The 14809-nt window shown below is 37.6% G+C and overlaps 1 protein-coding gene across 1 annotated transcript in view; it reads right to left on the bottom strand.

Annotated features, from left to right (window-relative positions):
• Positions 1-10820: 10820 nt before the first annotated feature.
• LOC136041578 (uncharacterized) overlaps positions 10821-14809 on the bottom strand; it is a 46639-nt gene continuing 42650 nt past the window's right edge. Inside the window, exon 7 of the mRNA XM_065726270.1 lies at positions 10821-11076. Coding sequence (XP_065582342.1) covers positions 11063-11076 — 14 coding nt within the window. The 3' untranslated portion in view covers positions 10821-11062. The remainder of the gene's footprint in view (positions 11077-14809) is intronic.

The raw sequence follows: 14809 nt of genomic DNA, 5'->3' as shown, positions 1-14809 counted from the left end.
ATCTGGGTAAAAAAACAAAAAAAAAAAGAAAGCTTCATAACGGTTTTGCCCGTATGACTGACCTTGACATTGGTGTGTCTGTTGCCTCACAAAGATTTACACAAGTGTTCCTAGACGTTGGCGGATAGAATGACCAGAAATTAGATTAATACTTCCAGGGCTTCCACAAGCCTGTGCCGCCTCTGGCGGCACAGGAGGATCTAAGGTAAGGTAAGGGCTTCCACAAGCATAAAATGGAAATCAAGCCTACAAGATGTTCAAAATCAACCTTACAGAGCAGGGCCCAACCGACATGGATTTTTGGGGTCCGCTATCGATACCGATATGTCAGTAGCGTACTGATACGATACCGATGTAAATTATCGATAAATTCCCCTCAGAAAAAAAAACCCAGAGTTTAAACCCCCCACTCTCTGCCCATATTCGTACTCACATGCTTCTTCCTGGTCTATCACACACCAAAGAACAGCATCCATAATTCACTGTGGGTTCCAAAAATTAGGGAATTTACAACAATTGTTTTATTTACTTTACCTTTTCTGATCAACAGCTTCTGAGCACACATACGAAATGATGGATATTTGCGGAAGTGTCAAATCAGAAAAAAATTAATCAAAGAAGCCGGTTTAGTTACACAAATACGTAAAAATCTGATTGAAAGAAGTCTAAGATATTTTTTGAAATTCATGATTCAAACTCCCAATTTTAACAGCGGGACTTTCAATTTTCTTCATTCATAAATTATTAATGGCAACATTACAGTTGTATTTAAATAGCGACGAAGATCACACTGCCTTTCCATCACGAACACCAAAAACAAGAAGAACAGTAGGGAATTTCTCAAGACAGTGGGAAACAAATTAGAATGAATACTTTGGTCCTATGTCCAAGGGCCGTCCTCAGCAATACAAAAATATATAATAAAAAACAACTCACAAGAGGATAAAATCAATAAAACTAAAATAAACAGTTTTTCAAAACAGTCCCAGCATCCTTACCTCAACGAAGTTCAACTAGGACGCTGACGTAAGGATGCTGGGACTGTTTTGAAAAACTGTTCATTTTAGTTTTATTGATTTTATCCTCACGTGAGTTGATTTTCTTATATATTTTTGTATTGCTGAGGACGGCCCTTGGACATAGGGCCGAAGTATTCATTCTAATTTGTTTCCCACTGTCTTGAGAAATTCCCTACTGTTCTTAATGTTTTTGGTGTTTGCAGTTGTATGTTGTATACAGCCTACTTTTTAGGGGAAACTCGTTTTAATAAAACACTAGTTTATTGTTTATTTTTTAAGGGTAGGTTGGTCCGCTATCTATATTGCCAATTCCATATAGCGCCATCTTTTTCCTATATCATCAAGGTGCCAATTTTTTACTGGGAACAAGCAAAAGAGGGTATTGTATCCGCCGGTATTCAATTACCCGCAAATTGCGGGGAATAGGTGGGGGGGGGGGGTCTTACATCTCCATTGTTTCTGGGTAATTTCATTATTGACTGATGACTATTTGCTCGACCCCTGGCCACTCTGATTGGACTATCGCTCTGTGATTTTGCATCTGAATCAGACCGGCTACTGATTTTACTTACTCCTTCAGAGGCTATTTCAGTCCGAAAGGGAAATGAACAGTTTGTAGCCAGACTTGATTTATGACTCTGTTTTGAACTTCGTCTTCCGAGCAATCAAAGCGGGTAACAAGTATGATGAAATAGTTGAGAAAGCAGCACTGTATTTCAAAGCTGATACGCTGACTAAGGTAAAGGATGAATTATGGCAGTTAGCCGCTATGTCTACTCGTTCTACAGATCGTGTTGAGCCCCAGGACATGGTTGCTGATCTGACAAGACCCATCTGGACCTGTGACGAGAAGAGAATAGACCTCCCCAAGTTTGTAATCTATGACCCTGACGAGTTACCCATACTCCCATACTCTGCTTGAACGGCATGACTTTGAAAGGCTCAAGCCATTTTGACTTTAGCATATCGGTACCGGATCATTTACCAATCTTCAACTATTTTGTTATTGATACTGTTCTCTTCAAAAAAAGGTGAAAACAAACGGAAGTGAGAATCCAAATGTGACTGGAAGAAAATAAGTGTTGCTGTACATAAAGCAGAGCTTGATGCCACGCTTGACAAAATTAAGATCCCTTTCCAACTACTGCAACAATCCTCAGGACTCACTGATTCGAAGAAAAAAAAATTCTAATCAACATTTACTGTAGTGAAAACACACATGCAATGCGTTGTGCTGTTCCTGTACGTTAAGTTTGTCCAGGTTCAGAAATGCCAGGCTGGTTGATTCATCCGGCTTTACAGCAAAATTGCAAATCTTCAAAGTTCTGGTACCAAATATGGAATGATTGCGACTGGCCAAAATCCGGTGTCGTTAATGACATACGGTTATATATCAAACGTCGTTTTGCTAAGTGCCTTACCAATGACAAAGCTGGAATTATTGACTCCAGGAACGAGCGTCTCGAAACTAACCCATATGAAATCTGAAGATTCACCGGGAAAAAGTCAAAAGGTGTCGCTTCAGAGCTTCCAGGTGAGAGTGACTGGATCAACTATTTCACCAGCGAATTTTCTCCACCTGATCCAGTGTTAGAAACCCACTATGAATCGCTACTAGTGGATAGTCTAGTTGATACTAAATCAGATACTGGTTTCGTAGTTACGGCCTCCAATGTTTATAGTGCTATCATTCACCTTCGAAAATATTTCTCGTGTGGTTTTCATTTACTACATGAAAGTGATAAGCTGCTGCAATATCTACATTTGCTTTACCAAATCATTTTTAATACTGGTATTATTGTCACTGATTCTTTTTGTGTTGGTGCATTGCCTCCTGTTCCGAAAAAGATGCCCGGCAATGTTGTTCCTATACGCCTATAACAGTTTCTTCTGTTCTATGGAAATTTGCCAGAGTTACTAGTGATTAAGAACGTAAATAAGGCTTGTTCTACTCTGGACAACCAGTTTGGATTTAAGGAAGGCTATATTCGGGAGCACGTGCATTATATACTTGTCAACGTTATGATGGATATAGAGAACAGTGGAGTGTCTCGTTCTTGCGGCTCATGATGTCTCTCGTGCTTTCGATTCTAGTGTGCATTCCCATTTGCTGTATAGTGTACAGCAACGAGGTCTCAATTGTCCAGTTGTGCGAGTATTTAAAAATCTGTATGCGAAATTATGTGTTGCTGTGAAAGTACCTACTTGTCATGGTTACTTAATGTGTAAAGCCCATAATTCAAGTTTGGAAAGGGATCCGCCTGGGTAGGGTAACTTCTCTACCGTTGTATAATAATAGTGTGGTTGCACCCCAGAAAAAGGCTAGGATTAGCTACGTTTTTAAGGGTTTGGACTTTTCCATACTCAAATACGCTGATGACGTCCTAAGTTTAAGCAGAACTGTATCGTCTGCTGAGGATAGTTTTTCTGTGCTTTGCATGGAATATGCCGAAATTGGTCTCAACTTTAATACTTCGAAGAGCGAAGTTCTTGCTTTCGGCAAATCTGTTGGTGATGTTGGATGCGTACAAATAGGAAATCAGAGCGTTCAGTTATCTGCTTATATTAAGAATCTCGGTCTCCCGATAGGGGATATTCTAAAAACAATAAGGGCTCTCCTTATCTGTCATCTAAGTAAGAAACTTAGAAAAGCGTTTGGTGTACTAGTTCACTGTCAAACTTGCTACAGCAGGCGTATTCTCGCCGTGTCTGCAACGCTTCTGCGAAGCCTCTTGTCCTCGCATTGACCCCATTTTGGAATATGTTTACGGCTAATGACAAAATGATTTTTTAGATCTGTATATTTTCTTTTTGCGAAATATTTCTTGTGTATACCCCTATGGGCTAGAAACAAAAGACTAGTGTCAGCCTATGGGTCAACTGAGCCACTAACCATGGCTGAGCAGCGTCGCAGTCACTATTTTTCTATGCTTAATAGGACTAACAACCTCCATCCTGCTATGTGTTAGAAATATTCGAATCTATTCTTGGTAGTATATATTTCTCTGTCAGTGTCTTCTTTTTTCTTTCTTTTCTTCTTTCTGGATTCTCATCTACTCCATATTGAACCCTTGTTTTTTTGGGGTAATAAAGATATTGATTGATTAATTAATGTGGATACTGAGATGCAGCAAGAGTTTTAAGTTTAGAGGAGTGATTTAAAGAATGTTTCGACAAAACCGCCCAGTATTCCGGCAAATGCGGATACACAGGTTAAATTTTCCAAGGTATTGTCACGCAGTGGTGACACCTTGGAACTCCCCCTGCCCTCCCCACCTTAAAACACCCTCTCTTTTCCTTAGCTGCGTCCCTGAATGGATATCATGGTTTTAACCGTCTGAATATTGGATATTTCACCCCAACAAGGGTTATTGTGTTCTTTTTAGCCGTTTTGGTAGAGGGTATACGTTCTTGAAGTCACCATACAATTAGAACATTGCTGCACTGGTTGTGTATTGACAAGCAGTGAGAACAAATATACTTTGACTTCATGAGACTCACCTGTGCCGCTCTCTTCGCCATGGTCAGACTTGGCTGGCGGCTCCGCCCCCAAGGACTAAGAAAGCAAAAATTACCAGGGGAAATCTGGTGCAATGTTCAGGACATGTTGCGCAAAAAAAAATATTGCCCGATAACCGATATTTTTTCCGGTATTCGATAATGACACTGATCCTCATATCGGCCCGATAATATCGGTCGGGCCCTATTACAGAGCCTACAGAAGAGCTGGCAGATCCCCTGATTATGATAGCACAATTTTGTCTGAAGTTGAAGAAGTTTTAAACAACAAAGGGACAGCATCCAACCTTGGTTTTGACTAAAGAAATTCCACAAAAACATTAAAACCAGCTTTTTAAATAAACTATGCAACAGATTTGAAGCGCTATCTGTAACAGAGGTAGCTGAACGTGAAACAGTATAGGAACACATGAAAAAAATACTACCACGAAACAGCTTGATTAACCTTAGGTTCCCGTAAGAGCCTTTCATTTGAATCATTTTGAGCCTTTACTGAACGGACCACTCCAAAAGAGTCCGTGACATTTAATATATCCCTATATTCCTTAAACTTCAGAACAGATCCACATTTTTGCCAGTGAGATCCGAAAAGCAGTAAAGAAACTGAAAAATAGAAAATCACTGGAACTGGCTGCATATCTGCACAAATAATTAAGGTATCAATATTCTTATGCATCTCTCTGGGGACTTTACTACTCTTCAGTTGGATTTGGACAACAGCCAAAGTACCATGGGACTGGAAACACAGCACACTTATCAGGATATTTACAAAGGAGACGCTAACCTAAAAGACAATTGACGTGGTATAAGTCTAATGACAATAACTAGGAAAATGCTCTATCATATTATCATAGAACAGATAATCCGAATGCAAGTCGACCAATATCTTCGAGCGAGCAGTATGGCTTCCGGCTAAACGACTCATGCGTGGAACTTTTATTAATGCAAAACTTCCTAACTGAAGAAAGCAGGGTGTGACGTTTGAAGATCTGTATCATCTTTGTGGACTTCGAAAAGGACTTTGATTTTATGAATGGTGACAGTTTAAAAAATATTCTTATCCATTATGGAGTCCGTAAGAAAATAGTAACGATTATTATCCCTATGAACGAAAGTAGCGAATGTTGCGTCAAGACACAAAAGGGCCATACCCGTGTCTTCCAGATTCTGTCCTGATTAAAATTTCTTCCATATTAAAATCGGGGTGTGTTCTATCTCCATTACTTCCTGTGGTAATGGACGATGACATCCTACGGAACACACAGATAGAAGGCATCAAAGCTCCAAAGTCCAGGTCAACGATATAGATTTTTCAGACGACGACAGGGCAGTGCTTGAGTCAAGAAAAGAAAGGCTTCACTAAATTAGGTTACGGCAAATAATAACCTTCTTGGTCTGCGGCTGAATGGAGAAAAATCCAAATGTATAGTAACTAACGACCCTCCTCTGTCCATTAAATGTAGCGACTAAGATGTTGAGCAAGCATTCCAGTTCAAATACCTGAGAGGCATCATCGAAAACATTGGCTCCTCAGTGAAAAAAGTGCTCACCAGAATTGGGCAAGCAAATGGCGCCTTCAGGTCCATTTGTTCTGGCACCTTCAGCGCCATTATGGATAGTATGGAGATTTTCAAAACAATTTATGCCTCAAGCTACGCCTTTTAACAGCAATGTTACACCAACTCTACTTCCCGGCACTGAAACATGGCACCTGTATTAAGAGTAAGACAGGAGAGTCCTCGCTTTTGAAAACTTGTGCTTCTGCAGAATACTGAACACTGACTAGTCACAGAAGACGACAAACCAGACCACTCGTAAAATAACAAGAAAACTTCTAGTGATCGACATCATCGGAGTTCGATAGTGTGGAGATATTTGGGACATTCCCCGCGTCTAGGCGACTGTGAAGACTTTCATTTGTTGAGACTCCCAAAAGCTGCTTTACATTGGCAACCCCCAGGAAGTCTTAGCCAGGGAGGAAACCCCAGAGATTAACTGAGCTGGACCTACCAGAGGAATACACAATTTGCACGCCTAATTCAATAAGAGTGGGAGGACATCCCTGCAGCAGCAAGCCTGGATAATTTGAGGCGTCTTCTTGATGCCCTGGGTACCTTAGGAGCCAGAGGCAGTCCTAAGATAAGGAGCTTCCTGTGGTCCTGAAATTTTTATTGGTGCGTCAATATGATCCTAAATTTAAAAGCTGATCGGCGAAAGAAAATCAAATTTTTTCGCGCTAAGAATCACTAGTACCACATTTGTTCCTCCAAAAAAACTTTTATCATTAAGGCACCCTTGGTACAGTCTACTTAACCTGAATGCTAATAGGTGAACAGCATTTGGGTTTCCAAGAAAATAAACCAACTTTTTTAAAGCAAAACGTTAAAATTATCCAGAGACCAAAAAAAAGAAAAAAGGGCTATTTTTGGAGTCACGATTCAACATAATTCTTTTTGACAACTTTTCTCTTCATTGAAGTCCTCTTGTCTTTGTATACATGCCTTGTATACCAAGACAAAATTTGTTCACCTATTTCAGGTGTCACATATAGATACAACTAACATTCAAAATATTCTTCTTTTCATTGAGATCTACCTGGTTGTGTTTACAAGCCCCTGATCGTCTTGTTTTCCAAAATAAGGAGTATTCCAGGCAATTGAGCGGCTGACATTATTCAAAATGCATGAGTTGTGCCTACTGGGAAAGCCCCTTGGAATTGCAATTGTGATGACCAAGATTTTCGGGTTGACTCATTAGGGGACTGAAGTCGGCGGGACTCGCAGGCGGACAAGCGACTTAAGCCTAATATAGGGTCGCCCGCCTAAAGTCTCAGGCGGGCATTACAAATCAATCATAGATGGAATAATTTTTGAACCCATTTGCTAAAAGTAGTTTTAAACTTGTTTTCAACAAAGGGATCGACTTGGCAAGGAGTATGTGAATGTAATTTTCAAGCTGATAGGAGAGACAAAATTTAAACTCCGTTTTGTGCCTTCAATCTTTTAGTTGCTTGTTCTTGAATCATCAAAAACATTCGATGTCAAGTAATTTGGCTGAAAAATAGTGGCTGACCGGGAAAGAGGGTTCACTTCACAAAGCACTTGTCGTATACGTTTCAAACTTTCAAAAAAAGTTACGATTATTCTCTTAGGACGAACCAAAATTTAGGAAACAAAAACGTTTCATCACTCATTCCTGTCTTTAAAAAAGATATATTAATTTTCTTACCCTCCCCAAAAACTCCTTGAAAACTTCAATTTTACTCCCCACTTGTTCCCAAAACGTTACAAATATGCTATCTTGATAGCATGCATGAATTAACTGTCTTTTAATTTACCATACTACTTTACTGTCAATAGATTCAAAGTTCAACTTCGGTTAATAGTACCAAAACGTTTAGTCGGATCGAACCCACACATTTTTTGACAACTCCAGCAAAACTATTACGTCCCCTCCTCCCCCCTCCCCGCAAAAACTCCAAAAGTTTCAGTTTAAACCCGGTCTTTCGTTCATAACATAAGACATATATATCATTTTGATAATACATATGCATAGTTTCTCTCGATTTACCTCTGCCCCTCCCCCAAAAGTTAGCATTCAAGGTCCACTTGGCATACAACATCCCCTGGAAATTTCAACTCGAACCCCCATGGTGTACCTGAGATAATGAAGATACGCTATTTTAATGGCTTGAGTACACAAAGTTCCTTTTGGTCCATATTACTACTTCACCAGGAATAGAATATAGTCCAACGAGGACTCAAAGTATCAAAATTGTAAACAGATTGGAAACCAAATCTTCAGACCCATCTCCTCCATCCCCTCTCCAGGTCGAGATTCAAGGTATACTTACCTCCTCCCACAACATTTGATAAAAATTTCGACTTGATTCCCAAAGCCCACTCGTGATATTGCAGATGCAGTGCTTTGATCCCCCGGCCACGCAAGGATTCTCCTTATGAACCTCACTTAACCATGAATAGATTATAGATCCCATAGAGGTTTCTACTGCAAAAAGGTTTAGATATATCGGTGAAAAACATTTTAAGCCTCCACTCTTCTCCCCTCTTCCCCAAAGGCACAACTTAAGATCCACTTGGCAAGATGAGATGAAACTTAGTGTCAAGAATAAGCACAAATCAATTTGTCTCCGATCCACACAAAAAACCACGATTTAATTGCATCGTATAATGAGAACCACGTTCCATTCCTGTGAAAATTTCAGCCTCTCCTTGCCTAAATCTTTTATAAAAACACTTTTTAATTAAAACTTACATTTTCTATTAAAAAACACAAAATAATTGTTTACAAAACACTTGAATTAAATAGCTGTATAACAAATTATAACTCAAGTAACCGACAGAGAAAAAAAAAAGAAAAAAATCTCAACAAACTTATTTAGAAAAATTATTTGAAACCTAAGGAACCAGTACTTATTTTTGTCTATCTCTTCGAATTAAGCTGTCATTTTCCGTTTTTCATCAAATTTTTACTTTCCCACTTTAAGATAAGAGATGTTGTATAACATACTGAAAAGAATTTCTCCAAAGAAATAGGATAAAATAAAACTGAAAAATAAGAATGCAAACTAAAGGAACATAGGAAAAAAAATTGAGTTATCGTCCATCGGATCCCGTGCATCATTTTTGCATATTCTTGCAAAAATTCGTCAAATTAATGGTTCACTCAACAATTGCGTTGTTTAGAAAACTACGAAAAAAAAATTCCGACGCAAAAATTCACCCTGGGGTAATCCATTTCAACTAATTGACGATTTTTAATGATTGCATTTATTTCTTATTATTATATCATTATATTCTGAAATTGCAGTGTCAATTTTCCACTGTTTCTCATGATATACCGAATGGAGGCTCCGAATTGAGTACCTGTTCCAACTATAATCAATAATTAAAAATTCACAGTAATCCTCTTCCTATTTGTGGGCGACTTCCAATACAGGTGTGGATTTTTCACTGTTTTCTACGGTATTCCAACACAGGAGCGACCACTGACTAAATCTAAGAAGAGCATCTTCTTCAAATTTAACAATTTTAATAATTACGTTGGTTTTTCACTTTTTGAGCTCAATATTTCAATGTAAGAATTCGCCATGAGGACTGCCTTGCAATTAACGAGTGAATTTTAGCAATTATGGCCATTTTTCCAAAACACTCTGAAAAAAATCTTCCATACGAGAATCTATACTGAGTAGCTCTTCCAGTTTTTGGATGACTTAACAATTGGGTAGATTTCCTTCCATTTATCGACAATACAAGAATTCACCCTGACTGAACAGGCCTTGATGACCACCTCCAATTAATCGATAACTTCAAATAATTTCGTTCATTTTTCACTATTTTCCTAATATACTGACATAAGAATCTGCCATAAAGATCCCCTAACATCAATTAATGGTTTTTGGCTATTTTTTCACGATATTTTGACACAAGAATCAACACTAATTGAACTGGCCTTGACGATCCCCCCTTCCAATTAAGGGATAACTTCTAGTAATTGCATTGACTCTTCATTATTTTTCAGATATTTCAAAATAAGAATCTGCCATGAGGACTTCGTTGTTTTTCTGTGATTTTCTGACACAAGAATCCACACTTATTGAAGTGGCCTTGAAGGCCCTCTTCCACTTCATGGATATCTTAAATAATTGCGTTAACTCATCACTATTTTCTGATACTTCGACATAAGAATCCAACACGAGCCTCCTTCGGATAGATGGATGAATTAATAATTTCATAAATTTTGAGCAATTTTTGTGCGATTTCCTGACGCAAGAATCCAACCTGATTGAATTTACCCCGAGGCCCCTCTTCCAATTAATGGGTAACGTCTAATAATGGCGTTGGTTCCTTGCTTGTTTCGATATTGCAACATAAGAATTCGCTATAAGCACCCCCTTCTGATTAATGGATGATTTAGTAATAACATCTTTTTTTTACTGCTTTTCTTCAATATCCTTACACTTACCGCCTCCTACCCTCCTAATAGAATCAACCTTGAAGACCCCTCTGAGTTAATTGGCAACTCCTAATAATTGCACTGATTCCTCAACATTCCAACATAAGAATTTGTCTTGATAAAGCACATGATTAATATGATGCCTTTTTTTAAGACATTGCATTTTTTTTTCTCTAATCTTTCCTGAAATATTGCCATTCTCAAAGGTCATCTTCACATTTCGGGGAAGGATTTCAATCGAACCTAATCCTCGTCAAGATAACACATTCCAATTAGTACTCACATTTTCTACAAGAAGGCACAAAATAGGTGATTATAAAACAGTTTACTTAAATAGCTCTATAACATCAACTAAAACTCAATAAACCGACAGAGAAAATAATATCAAAATGATATTATTATAATTGATAAATAATATCAAAAACAGAACTTATTTTTATCCAAAACTTATTACTTTTTGGCTATTTACAAAAAAGATCAGACCTTCATGTTTCCTTTGTTAGTAAAAATACGAAAAGATAACCAATCAATTCAGTTGAAGCGATAATTCATTCAGTTCCAGCTAAAAAGAAAAATTTCAATCAGTATTAAAGTAAATGTTTCATTTCCTAGTTAACAACATAACCATTTTTTTCTTTAAATGGAACTATTTCAGCTGAATATGTCAAGTTTCAATAAAATGTAGATGGCAACTTAGTGTAGCATTATGAAGGGGATGTTGATTCAGACACAACTTTTGGGGATTCCCCTTCTGTTGGATGTTGCTTAAAAATACACAGATACCCATGTGATCCCAAGTACTATTTGTAAAAGACTAGTTAATTAAGTGCCCTAACTTAGTTTGTACTCTGATTCTTATCAGTGACACTTTTTTTTAACTAATCAAAATCACGCAAAATTACGCCGTACTGACAAGTATTTAAGCATAAGTGACTCACGAAACAACTTTTGGGGATTCCCCTTATATTGGCTCTTGCTTTCAAATCAAGTGCCAAAACTTAGTTTATATACTGATTCTTATACTACACAAGAAAAAAAAAACAAAAATATGAAAATACATGATTCCAGACTAAATACACTACCAAAGCAACAAAAGATTCATTAAATTTAAAATAAAAACAGGAAAAACTACAAAAGCTTCAGAATAATAAGAATAAAAACAAATAAAAACAGAAACGGTGATTCAAAAATTTTGTCTTTATTCCTGATTAAATATAAAAAAAAATTGTTTTCTTAACTGAAAGTAAGGAGTGACATTAAAACTTAAAACGAACAGAAATAACTCCGTATATGAAAGGGGCTGTTCCCTCCTCAACGCCCCGCTCTTTACGCTAAAATTTGACTCTTTCTCTCAACTGTTTTTTTTAAATCAGTAAAAAATTTTAGCGTAAAGAGCGAAACGTTGAGGAGGGAACATCTCCTTTCATATACAGAGTAATTTTTGTTCGTTTTAAGTTTTGATGCCGCTCCCTACTTTGAGTTAAAAAAAATAGTTTTTTTTTTACTTAATTTCTGAATGTTTTTGAATTATTGCATGTTTTGATTTTGGCTCTCCGCGCATGAATAATTAAAACGAAGTTTGCATATTAATTTATTTTTTGGCTAAATGGCTTTCTCATAGTTTTGATCAGACGATTTTGATAAAAAGGAGCGGGGGAGTAGGCCTAGTTACCCTCCAAGTTTTTGGTTACTTAAAAAGGCAACTAGAACTTTTAATTTTACGAGCGTATTTATTAATAAAAAAGTATATAACTTACGTAATGAACTTCCAAATTCGTATGTTTTTATTACATATATGAGCTGGTTCGCTCTCTCGTCAATACCTCGCTCTTTACACTAAGACTTAAATTTTGTCCCAATTCCTTAAGAATGACCCCTGAATCAGAAAGGCCGTAGAATAAATAGTTGAAATAACCAAATACTTCGGTGTAAAGAGCAAGGAATTAAAAGGAGGTGAACCCCTCATATTCGTAAAAATTTCTGTTCGTTTTAAGTTTTAATGCTGCTCCATACTTTCAGTTGAAGAAACTTTTTCATATTTATTTTTTTAATTGCTCTTTAAAAAAAATCCTAAAAAATCCTCACTCATGAAAACTCTCTTCCCCCTTTAAAAATTCCTCCATGGAAATTTCACCCCGCATAAACCTCTCCGCTCAACCCCCTCAACCAAAAAATCACCCTCAAAGTGTATGTAAACTTCCCAATAACCGTTAATATGTGTAAACACTGGTCAAAGTTGGTAACTTGCAGCCCCTCCCACGGGGACTGTGGGGGATTAAGTCGTCCCCAAAGAAATAGTTTTTTGGTTTTTTTACTATGCTGAACAAAATGGCTATCTCAGAATTTTGATTGGGTGACTTTGAGAAAACAATGAGCGTGGGAGGGGGCCTAGGTGCCCTCCAATTTTTTGGTTACTTAAAAAGGGCACTAAAACTTTTAATTTCCGTTAGAATGAGCCCTCTCGCGACATTCTAGGAACACTGGGTCGATATGATCCCCCCTGGGAAAAAAAATAAATAAATAAACACGCATCCGTGATCTGTCTTGTGGGAAAAAATACAAAATTCCACATTTTTGTAGATAGGAGTTTGAAACTTCTACATTAAGGTTCTATGATACGCTGAATCTGATGATGTGGTTTTCGTTAAGATTCTATGAATTTTAAAGGGTGTTTCCCCCTATTTTCTAAAATTATGCAAAATTTCTCAGGCTAAAATTAGGGCCAATATCTAACATTAGGGCGTTGAACTCCTCGAAAAAAAAGAAAAAAAAACTTAATACGATTTTTCGGATAAATGAATGAATGAAAGAAGCTTCTTTATTGTGGATCCCCCTCTCCTCCCTTTTGCCAAATCTCGATCTTCGGTACAATGTTCGCAATACCCTTGTATACTGATAAATGAGACACTTCATTCATTTTGAGAATGTGCTGTAAAGACGGTGGGTGCGGTGGAGATGTTAAAAGTAAAATAGCCAAGGCCCATGGTGTCTTTTCATAGCAGAAAAGTTTGTAAGAATAATAAGATAAGTCTGCAAATCAAGATTGAAATAATGCAAGTTAGAGTGATGACAGTGGTTAGGTATGGTTCAGAAGCGGGGGCGCTTCAAAAAACAACAAAATTTTACATATGGAGATGTACCAGGAAAAATAGTCAGCGGGGATTTATCCACAGGGTTGGTGTATATCCCGGCATTATCTAAAAACGATCAGAAATTATAGATGTTTTCCAGATAAATTGCCAAAGTATGGTTTTGGGTACCTGACAGACTGACCGTATCTCAAACAGTAGGTTGTACAACTGTTTTTGTCTCAAACAGTGGTCTGTACAATTTCTGTTCGTTTTTAAATAATGCCGGGATATACACCACCAACCGTGGATAAATCTCCCAGACAATTTTTCCTAGAGCATCTCTATATGTAAAGTTTTGTCACCAAAGAGAAAGTAAGACAAATAAAAAGAATTCCGAAGATGAATTCTAGCAAATTCCCCCCCCCCCCAAGAAAATCTTCCTCTCGGACAATTCTCGTGTGGGAAATCCTTCCCCTCCCCCGAAAAAATTACTATATCTTTCGAAATTAAAATATTATAGGTAAACAGTGGGCAGATTTCATAACTTATGGCCCTTTTCCCGGAGCTGTGGGGCTCATGTCATCCCCAAAACGGATAGTTTAATGGACCTTCCATCTCTGTTGAACAAAATGGCTATCTCAAATTTTTACTGGATGACATTTGAGGAAAAAGGGCGTAGGAGGGTAGATAGTTGTCCTCAAATATTTTCTTTCACTTAAAAAGGGCAGTAGAACTTTTCATTCCGTTTGAATGAGACCTTTCCCGATCTTTATAGAACAACTGTCTCGATACGATCACCTCTGGGAAAAAACAACAACAAATAAACACACATCCATGATATTTCTTCTGGAAAAAAAATTCCAAAAATTCCACATTTTTGAAGATAGGAGCTTGAAACATCAGCAGAAGGGTTTTCTGATATGCTGAATCTAACGATGTGATTTTCATCAAGATCCCTCGACTTTTGGAGGATGTTTCCCTCTTTTCGAAAATCATGCAAGTGTTGTCGGGCGCATCGATTTTGACGGGTAATATTAGACTTAATAACTTTTATATACTTGGAATCAGCAAAAAAGCAAATTCTGCTGATGTATTATTATTACTACTACTAATAATAACTCACCGCAGCACCAAAACGCATGAGGCCAACACAGCTACGTATGCTCCTCCTCCAGCCCAATCTATTCAAAATCTCCCTCTTTACACCCTCTCAGGAAGGTCCCA

The sequence above is a fragment of the Artemia franciscana genome, unplaced genomic scaffold, assembly GCF_032884065.1.
Source record: "Artemia franciscana unplaced genomic scaffold, ASM3288406v1 PGA_scaffold_30, whole genome shotgun sequence".
In the NCBI taxonomy this organism is placed as follows: domain Eukaryota; kingdom Metazoa; phylum Arthropoda; class Branchiopoda; order Anostraca; family Artemiidae; genus Artemia; species Artemia franciscana.
The sequence above is the reverse complement of the archived record's forward strand: the minus strand, read 5'-3'. Positions and strand labels throughout refer to the sequence as shown.